Raw genomic sequence first — 11,242 nt, 5'->3', positions numbered from 1 at the left:
TTATCAAAACTGTTTCTTCACAACAGGTTTTTGAGATACATGCATGAATAGACACGGTACTGGTAAGACTATGTAAACATGGTATATATCAAAATGTGCGTTAGAATGTCTAATTTTACCCCAAAAAAGAATTGAGTTTATATGATGTTCCATTTCAGAGCTAGGGGGACTTTTAGCTGGATAGGTCAGATTGATCATGACTGACCATGCTATTTATAGATGGCAAAATATCTACAGTGGTACATGTGAGAAACTTTTTATTTTATTTTAATTGAACTAGACAACTCACCCTTTAAAATGAGATATTGCATGGCTATGTACGCCCAGCAGAAAAAAAGTTATTTAGAAAATAAAACTTCAACCGGTCATAACTTTTTTTGTTGTCCTAGAAACACTACCCAGTGTAAATGCAGGCTCTTTTAAATGGCTTCCAACACCACAACTAAACATTTTATCAACTCAGTTCATTTTTTTCCTGGAAGCAGACAAGCCAAGCTTTCTCTGAAGGTCTTTCGTTGTCACACATTCACAACAGAGAATTTTCAATAAATCATTCAAAAACGCCATTCTGCCATAGAGAAGTCTAAAAACTATATAGAAATCCATGAAACTCTCAAAGAGTTAATGGACCCACACATTGATTTTTTTTTTTTTTTTTAATCTGAGACCAAATGTATTTTGGCAATAGAACAATATTATTCTTATTTTCTCGTGTTCAAACAAGCTGCAATTACTGTGTGAAATAACAGTTCTGCTCTTTATCAAGCTGTTAAATACTATTCACATTCCAGTTGTTAAGAACATGTGCACTGTAAATCTCTATTGAATTTTTGGGTCATAATTGTTCATTAAAGCAAGAATGGAGTTTTAACACTTTGATTGCTGGAAGATCTCAACAGGCCTATTTGGATGTTGCTGCCATTTAACATTGCACAAAGGCCTTGTTCGGGGGCCCACAGTAAAATGTTCTCTTATAGCGAGAATCACACGCCTACATCAAAAGAAAGCTGAACTTGTCCACTTCAATTAAAAAAATACGTTTTGATTTTACCATGTTCCATTCTGGAGATATTGACCTTTTTGCAACACCTGCATTTGCCTGGAAGTGGTTATCTTGAACAGCGAGCAGAGTTATGGATGGTTTAAAGTCAGAGACATTGACAGGCAGATATAAAATTGAACCCAATAAATATCCTATACATCCTATACACCGAATGAAAGCCCTGAATGTGTACTTTTACGAGGAAAACAGTAAACATTGATCCCATCTACAGTTAGACAGTAATTGGTTATTGAATGCAGCTTGTGCCCACCAGATAACTTCAGAGAAGACATGGACGTGAACTCCTCAATATTCACAAAATAAGGCCTATAGCGACATATAAATACTATATACCGTATGAAACATAAGACTCTCTGCTTTCATAAGGAAAAAAATTGTACTGTAATAATAAAAAAATCACACCCCTGTGAAGTGAGCAGTGCAACTCTACTTCTCTACTTATTCACTACAGCTCGCTATATACGGACTGAGGCAGAAAGTCATGTAAACCTTTTATTTACAGTTTGGTCTGTAAACTTCTACTGTAATAATAAAAATCACACCCCTGTGAAGTGAGCGTTGCAACTGTTCTGTACTTATTCACTACAGCTCGCTATATACGGACTGAGACAGAAAGTCATGTAAACCTTTTATTTACAGTTTGGTCTGTAAACTTCTACTGTAATAATAAAAATCACACCCCTGTGAAGTGAGCGGTGCAACTGTTCTTTATAGTTGCGCGGTGCAACTGTAGAGAACAGTTGCACCGCTCACTTCACAGGGGTGTGATTTTTATTATTACAGTAGAAGTTTACAGACCAAACTGTAAATAAAAGGTTTACATGACTTTCTGTCTCAGTCCGTATATAGCGAGCTGTAGTGAATAAGTACAGAACAGTTGCAACGCTCACTTCACAGGGGTGTGATTTTTATTATTACAGTAGAAGTTTACAGACCAAACTGTAAATAAAAGGTTTACATGACTTTCTGCCTCAGTCCGTATATAGCGAGCTGTAGTGAATAAGTAGAGAAGTAGAGTTGCACTGCTCACTTCACAGGGGTGTGATTTTTTTATTATTACAGTACAATTTTTTTCCTTATGAAAGCAGAGAGTCTTCTGTTTCATACGGTATATAGTATTTATATGTCGCTATAGGCCTTATTTTGTGAATATTGAGTTCGGGTCCATGTCTTCTCTGCAGTTATATCTGGTGGGCGCAATGTGCATCCACCCAGTATCCAATTTATGACAAACTGTACATGGGATCAATGTTTACTCTTTTCCTCGTAAAAGTACACATTCAGGGCTTTCATTCGATGTATAGGATGTATAGCATATTTATTGTGTTTATTGTTATATCTGCCTGTCAATGTCTGACTATAAACCTTCATAACTATGCTTTCTTTTTGATGATGATTGCCGCCTCGCCTAATCTATCTCACTGCTTTCATTGTTTTGATCGCAGTAACATTGGGGGGGGGTCATGGGCACATTGGGCAGCAAAAGTCTTGATCCGTACGGCTATAAAAAGTCCCATTCCACCGTTCGGTTCAGAACTATAGTATAACGGTGAGACGCGTTGTCATCAGCTGATTTTGTTTTTCAAGCTAGTGTAGGGGAACATGCCTGGGCATGCTAGCCTGGCACGGCCAGACTCATAGCGAGGGTTCACTGATGTTTCCTCCGGGGAAGAATCTTCAGTGAATCCCCGCTATGAGGCTGGCCAAGCCAGGCTATGGGCATGCAGCTTGGGGGCGATGGAGGGGGAAAAAAGCGTCACCCGGCTGTGATGTCGACGAGAAGGAAAAAATGACTTCCACAGATGACAACACCACGGTTTAGGTCGCGGAAAAGTTCGTTATACATTACACCCGGGTCGATTACGTCCCCGACGCGTTCATTGCGGTCTTATCACTACAATTATAATGAATAAAAAAGCGTTACAATCACACGTCTGAGCGATCTCCGATTATGACGGCTCTGCATGGCGATACGTGATCCACCAACGGTAGACTGTCTGTTGTCATGGCGGCCCCTCGATACTGTGGTTTGTTTGTTAGTTCGTAGTATTGTAGGCTCGGGGATCGTTTGGTCGCTACAGTATGAAGAAGTAAACATGCATCTGTCCATGTGTGTTGCCGATCTGGTGCAGAATCTGCAGATCATGTGTTAGGCAGCGTAACAGCGTTCCGTATGTTTTTTTCCGAGACATGAGCCCCCATCTCGCAAGGCTCTCCTCCTGCAGGAGAAACAGGAGGGGAGGGGGGAATCGAGTATAAAAGCCAATAGGTGGAGGAAAGCCTGGTGAGGCGAGGTTAGGTGAAATGTGATTCTTTTCACACACGGGCTACATCGGCATGGGCGCAGCCATTCTACACTGGTTTATACACGTAAAGCGGTCCGCCCTCCTGTTTTCAGGAGGGGAGGGGGGTTTTTTTTTTTGGTTTTTTTTTCTGATCACGTGAGCGGGACTAAGCAGCAATGATAGGGCGATGGTTCTTCATTGTCCGGGTGGGTAAAAAGATGAATGAAAGTATGCTATAAAAAAGTGATTGAAACGTATTGATACGTGATCCGCACCCGACGTTTGATTAATTGATAACGTATTGATACGCGATCCGCGTTGGGAGTGTTAATCATGACAAAAGTGGAACATTATTCCATCTTTATTCATATAATGGGGATCCATGCAGTAATCTGGGGCTCCTTAACATTTAAATAGTTTGAGAGTACTGGATTAGAGCAGAGGTTCTCTAACTGTTTCATGTCAATGACATGATGACATGTCAATGAGAACCACTAGGACAGTGGTTCTCAACCAGTGGTCCTTGAGGAGGTTCCAGGTGGTCCCCAGCTCAATGATGAAGATAGTTGGTAACCAACCCTTAGTAGATCATTCAACTCAAGAGTTAAATTATTGTTAAACGGGCTACATTACTTGATTTACGAGAAGTCTACACAATTAGAGAATGTAGAATGTTGCTGTTTTGATCAACGCTTGCCTGTTGTCTCTCCTGTGGTACCACGTGAACATAGCATGGAAATGTTATCTGACGAGAGGCTAATCTAATGGCAGCCCCGTGGCTTAGATGCTGAATAAATAATGGACCTTGACATGAAAAAGATTGAAAACCACTGCATTATAGGATTAGCAGGAACGGCGGGGGGGTGGGGGGGGGGATTGGGGGGTAGAGCGAAAGACGGGACAGACCTGCTTGCATGGAGCGTGCAGCGGCCTCACCGTGTGGACGGAGCCTCCCGCCGTGGCGGCCACGACAACCGCCCCAGGGGGGGCGTCGCCGGGGGTGGAGCAGTTGAGGCGGCAGACGCTGTCGAAGCGGAAGCCATCCGTGCAGTAGTAGGAGCCGTGGAAGATGGACGGCGGCGCGTCACACGTCACTGGCTCGCACGCCCCGTCCAGCCAGCTGCCGTCCTCCGTGCACTGCCGCTTGAACGCACGCCTGCCGATGGGAGGGACAGTCAGTCAGTCAGACAGACAGACAGACAGACAGACAGACAGACAGACAGACAGACAGACAGACAGACAGACAGACAGACAGACAGACAGACAGACAGACAGACAGACAGACAGACAGACAGTTAATTGTATCAGTTTCCACCCGACAGAGACTATATTTATACCAAGGCTACTAGTGTTTTGTTTTCATTTCGATCGACAAGCTCAAACCGCTCGTCAATCTACTACTTTCAATGCATTCGTGTGATGCTGTAGTATGATCAAGTAGATTAAAAAAATACAAAGAATTGAAGCTACAACGATTCTGAGCAGGGGACAATTTGAAACACATAAAAAAAAAAGAAAAACAAGAATGACTGCCAGGTGCAGCTCTCAGTTAGCTCATAACATTAGCTTCTGTTGCCACTCGCATTCCACTTCTCACTTGCGTTCTCATGCAAACTCCTTACACAACAGCAGCCGAAACGGCATCACGTTGCGGCGTTCAGAGTATGGGTACATAGATATGGACTTATTGGATATCCTGACTTTTTATTGTACGTACATTTCGTCTACACACACACACACACACATCTACACACACACACACACACACACACATCTACAAGTGTGTGTGTGTGTGTGTGTGTGTGTGTGTGTGTGTGTGTGTGTGTGTCTCTCTCTCACTCTCTCTCTCTCTCTCTTACCTCTTGGGCTTGTTGGTGACGTGGTAGCCCGGCTTGCACTTGTACTTGCAGAGCGAGCCCACCTTGAGGCCCGTGTCGTTGCAACGCTTGGTCTGCAGCACGGCGTTGGGAACGGGGGGCGGGGCCGGGCAGCGGAGCTCGCACAGCGCCTCCGGGAACGACCACAGGCCGTCCTCCATGCACATCAGAGTGTTGTTGGTGCCTGGCGGGAGGAGGCGGAGGAACGCGCACCATCAGTGAGGACAATCATGAATGTACAGATTTCTTTATGGAATTTCTTAAGATTTGTTTGATTTATAGTTAAAACACTATATATGAATGTATTTTTTTTATTAACATTTGTATTATCCTGCCACACTAATAGCGCAACACCCCATCCTTTGTCCGCCTTCTCCTACCAAACCACACCGTTTGCACACATCTCACCATGCACAACACCAACAGCATCACGCACTACTTTGCATCCATGCAACTGTCATATTTACAGTACAATCCCCATTTCTATGAAAGAACACATTCTTGCGCAAGACCACCAGCCTGTTTGCTGTGACGAAAAAATCGTCACCACTTTGCCGAGTTACGCCAACTCCGTTCACTTCATGGTGCCAGTCCAATGGCGCATTGTAGTCTACGGCCTTCACAGTGTCACACACGTTACATGAACCACACGACCGGGATGATTTCCAACCCCTCAATGTCCAACCTCGCTGCCTCTGCTCCACACCAGCTCATTCTACCTCAGCCCCCTCCCCCTCTGGCTGCTGTGCCGGACAGGCGAACACTCCACCTCAGTAACAGTACGCATCGACAAACACTACGTCGTGTTGACTAGACTACACTAATAAGGACCCATGACGGCCACTGCCAGCAACAACACGCCGGCAACAACCCGAAAAAGACATCTCTCGCCTATCGCACGGCAAACGCCACACAACTACGCTTGGTGAACACAGCTAAAGCAGCTGCCGTACAACATGGACCTCGCATCAGTGCCACGGGTTCACAACTTCACAGTACACTGTGGAGGATTTTTGCATGTGACCGCCACAATACTGGGTTTAAAAACACAGCTGAAACATGCAGTGGAGGCTGGCCAGCCAGCCACACATACACACCACCTCTCATCGCCACAAATCAGATGCCAAGTTCTTCCGCGCATTATTTATTTCCCAGTCCCACCATGGATTCAAAGTAACCAGTGACTGTGTGTGTGTGTGTGTGTGTGTGTGTGTGTGTGTGTGTGTGTGTGTGTGTGTGTGTGTGTGTGTGTGTGTGTGTGTGTGTGTGTGTGTGCGCGCGCAACACATAATAATAATTAATAACCCATCCGTTACTACATGTGCAGGGCACAATACTGGGTTTAAAAACACAGCTGAAACATGAAGTGGAGTCTGTCAACTCCCGCAATTTCCTTCTTCCCATATTGCGCTGCAACGTAACTCTAGGATGAGCCGCTCGAAGGGCGGCGAAATTCTAGTTAATTATTATTATCGGCGCGGGGGTCACGAGACATAGCCAAAGCATTTTCAGCCCAAAACGTTGAGAACCCCTGGTTTAGACTACAAGGGGTCTTCAACTCCCCCCTCACCATAGGGGTGTCCCTCAGAGTTACTGCAAGGGGGGTGCAACATTTTAGTGTGATAAGAACATTTTTATGTCTTAACAATAAAGAGAAGACTGTGTGCACATCTCATGCCTGTGTTTAAGCCAGGTGTTGGACATCAAGGCAAGAATCAAAACATCCGCACACCGTTTAAAGCTCCAAAGCTCAAAAGCGTACCTTATTACTGGCGCAACGTTTCAACACCTTATAAGTCTTCCTTGGGCAAAGATTTGCCGGATTTTCATTGAGGGGAAGTCTGGAAAATGTGTGAAATTAAATCCTGTATCACGGTCCCTTCCTTGCACAACATGTTTCTAGGTGGTCCGGTCCGTTAACCCATTACAACCCAGGAACTGTGTCATTTTAGATTTTAGCGTTGGCTCTTCAAAAACAGCAGATCTACAAGCTTGTACATCTTACTGTTTTTGACAAAAATCTTCTCTTCTGGGGGTCCCTGGTACAAAACATTCTCAGATGGGGGTCCGCGGCCATATATATATATATATATATATATATAAAAAAATGTGATGGTCCTTGGCACGGAGGAGTCTGAAAACTAGAAGATTTAGAAGATATTTGTAGAATCAGGCTTAGGGTGAATTTGGGGATTCTTGGCATGAAAAAGTTGGAGAATCACGGCGCTAAAGCCACAGAGTCATGGGAGTGGAGCGGAGCAGACAGATTGTTGGGAACGGTGCTCCATGCAGATGTTAAACAGGGACACAGTGCTCGTCCACCATCTGACACCGTGCCATGACAGCTACAACAAAACCTGTTCCACATCCGGAGCATGGAGCCCAAAATAGAACAACTCTGACAAAGGATCTTGCACAGACCACCTGAAAAGGTGTATCGCGTGTGTGTGTGTGTGTGTGTGTGTGTGGGGGGGGGGGGGGGGGGGGGGGTGTACACTTGCAACACAGGCGCGCAATTAAAGTCAGGCATTTGGGGAAGGATTAAAAATGCATTTATGCATCGACAATTGCTCATAACAATTGCCTATTTTCAGAAAATCCAGAAGCAAATATATGAGTTAAAGGGGAATATCACTCATTTTCAACATTTTACCATGTCATTAATATACCTTAGAGCTGTTGTGTGGAAACAATAAAAATTCCCCCCATTCTGTGTTTCCTAGAGAAATCATTAACACAAAAATCATTAACATGGTGAATCACATCTTGATGACATCATCAAGATGTGATTCACCATGTTAATGATTTTTTTCAGACCTCCAGTTCTAGGAAACACAGAATAGGGGGACTTTGTTATTATTTCCACACAACAGCTCTAAGGTATATTAATGACATAGTAAAATGTTGAAAATGAGTGGAATGCCCCTTTAAAAACGTTCACCGTGAAAGAATATACATTTGCACACATTTTCAAGATTTTTCAAAAATAGCAGATCTACAAGCTCATATGAGCTTGTACATTCAACAGCCTATAAGTGGTTAAAAGCTATAAGCTATAAGGCAACATGCGTCCTCAGGTCTTAAAGTGTTTAAGTGTGTGTCTGACTACATTTCCCAGCAGGCAGTGCAGTGCGCCCGTCTCACCTACGAGCTGGGCGGGCTCCCGGCACAGGAAGGTGCTCTTCTTGCCGTACGTGGTTCCCTCGGGGAAGTTGAAGTGGGCGGGGTGCACGTGGTACTTGTCCGGCAGGCCACAGTCCACCGGCTCACAGGACACCTGCTTGTTCCACTTCCCGTCCGCGCACGTGATGGTCACCGACGAGTCCGACTGGGAAGAGGGGACGACAACACAAACAACGACGTGGATTTACTATTGAGCCACTAAACATAGTCGCTATGTTCATCCAGTGCAATCAGAGCCGTCAATACGAGAAAAAGGCCTAGAAATGCCTCCAGGCCTCTCCATTGTGTGCGGACCTGTATCAGGCTCCAGGCAAAGTCAATCGAGGCGAGAGCTACTGATCGATGTGCAGTAAGTCATTACAAAAGTACATTTATGTGTACTTCCTTGTGTGTTTTCTCCTGTCCCCTCATTGGTGGATGTGTGATTGAGAACTGAAGATCACGATTACAACAATTCATTTCATTGATTTTATTGGATATAATAACAGATAAAGGTAAGAAAATGGTTAATGCGGAATTCTCCTTTAATGGGCTAAACCACTGTTGACTGTTTGGGAACTGGGAAGGAGGGAGTCAATTTTTGTGTTACATCAGGTGACCCCTACGCCGGGTGGCTAACGACTACACCAGGTGACCCCTACCCTGGGTGGCTAACGACTACACCAGGTGACCCCTACGCCGGGTGGCTAACGACTACACCAGGTGACCCCTACGCCGGGTGGCTAACGACTACACCAGGTGACCCCTACGCCGGGTGGCTAACGACTACACCAGGTGACCCCTACGCCGGGTGGCTAACGACTACACCAGGTGACCCCTACGCCGGGTGGCTAACGACTACACCAGGTGACCCCTACGCCGGGTGGCTAACGACTACACCAGGTGACCCCTACGCCGGGTGGCTAACGACTACACCAGGTGACCCCTACGCCGGGTGGCTAACGACTACACCAGGTGACCCCTACGCCGGGTGGCTAACGACTACACCAGGTGACCCCTACGCCTGGTGGCTAACGACTACACCAGGTGACCCCTACGCCGGGTGGCTAACGACTACACCAGGTGACCCCTACGCCGGGTGGCTAACGACTACACCAGGTGACCCCTACGCCGGGTGGCTAACGACTACACCAGGTGACCCCTACGCCGGGTGGCTAACGACTACACCAGGTGACCCCTACGCCGGGTGGCTAACGACTACACCAGGTGACCCCTACGCCGGGTGGCTAACGACTACACCAGGTGACCCCTACGCCGGGTGGCTAACGACTACACCAGGTGACCCCTACGCCGGGTGGCTAACGACTACACCAGGTGACCCCTACGCCGGGTGGCTAACGACTACACCAGGTGACCCCTACGCCGGGTGGCTAACGACTACACCAGGTGACCCCTACGCCGGGTGGCTAACGACTACACCAGGTGACCCCTACGCCGGGTGGCTAACGACTACACCAGGTGACCCCTACGCCGGGTGGCTAACGACTACACCAGGTGACCCCTACGCCGGGTGGCTAACGACTACACCAGGTGACCCCTACGCCGGGTGGCTAACGACTACACCAGGTGACCCCTACGCCGGGTGGCTAACGACTACACCAGGTGACCCCTACGCCGGGTGGCTAACGACTACACCAGGTGACCCCTACGCCGGGTGGCTAACGACTACACCAGGTGACCCCTACGCCGGGTGGCTAACGACTACACCAGGTGACCCCTACGCCGGGTGGCTAACGACTACACCAGGTGACCCCTACGCCGGGTGGCTAACGACTACACCAGGTGACCCCTACGCCGGGTGGCTAACGACTACACCAGGTGACCCCTACGCCGGGTGGCTAACGACTACACCAGGTGACCCCTACGCCTGGTGGCTAACGACTACACCAGGTGACCCCTACGCCGGGTGGCTAACGACTACACCAGGTGACCCCTACGCCGGGTGGCTAACGACTACACCAGGTGACCCCTACGCCGGGTGGCTAACGACTACACCAGGTGACCCCTACGCCGGGTGGCTAACGACTACACCAGGTGACCCCTACGCCGGGTGGCTAACGACTACACCAGGTGACCCCTACGCCGGGTGGCTAACGACTACACCAGGTGACCCCTACGCCGGGTGGCTAACGACTACACCAGGTGACCCCTACGCCTGGTGGCTAACGACTACACCAGGTGACCCCTACGCCGGGTGGCTAACGACTACACCAGGTGACCCCTACGCCTGGTGGCTAACGACTACACCAGGTGACCCCTACGCCGGGTGGCTAACGACTACACCAGGTGACCCCTACGCCGGGTGGCTAACGACTACACCAGGTGACCCCTACGCCGGGTGGCTAACGACAGACAGAAACACAGGCGGTGAATAATTCCTCCATTCAGCCACCCTGCTATATTTTGAGAAGTGAAACTCATAAAACAAGGTAATTATTTAACCTAACCCTAAGTATACGCATCAGTCAGATTTCTACGTACTAAAACACTATAGCCACTCAGCGTTTACCACGGAGGAGAAAAGTAAATAAATGACTACAGCGATTAAGTGCTTTGCTCCAGCGAGACCTCTGTAACCTGACGAAGCCTTTAGCTCATATGGCCTCTGTCAGGTATTGAAACCATGTATGTCCAAAAGAAGAAAAAAAACCCGTTATAGTGGAAAATAAAGAAATAAAATTAATAACCTGTGTTCCAGGGGATCCTCAACAAAAGTACTTAATGTAGCAACTCATTGAACAACATTATCCACGTATGCGTTTGATGTTCAAAAATTGCAGATTATACAAGCTTTGTACATCACCTTTTTACATAAATCTAAGGTTCATGGAACA

General features: G+C 47.0%; 1 protein-coding gene across 1 annotated transcript in view; it reads right to left on the bottom strand.

Moving 5' to 3' along the window:
• The window catches only part of LOC306918019 (pappalysin-1-like), a gene marked incomplete at its 5' end in the record, with an annotated part of 67,153 nt that extends 58,600 nt beyond the window's left edge, over positions 1-8,553 (bottom strand). Inside the window, 3 exons of the mRNA XM_079530917.1 lie at positions 4,255-4,504; positions 5,208-5,409; positions 8,370-8,553. Of these exons, the coding sequence (XP_079387043.1) occupies positions 4,255-4,504; positions 5,208-5,409; positions 8,370-8,553 (636 nt within the window). The remainder of the gene's footprint in view (positions 1-4,254; positions 4,505-5,207; positions 5,410-8,369) is intronic.
• Positions 8,554-11,242: the final 2,689 nt, after the last annotated feature.

Source organism: Electrona antarctica, assembly GCF_951216825.1.
Source record: "Electrona antarctica genome assembly, contig: scaffold_291, whole genome shotgun sequence".
NCBI classification, from domain to species: Eukaryota; Metazoa; Chordata; class Actinopteri; order Myctophiformes; family Myctophidae; genus Electrona; species Electrona antarctica.
Note: the sequence above shows the minus strand (reverse complement) of the source record. Positions and strands in the feature narration are given on the sequence as shown.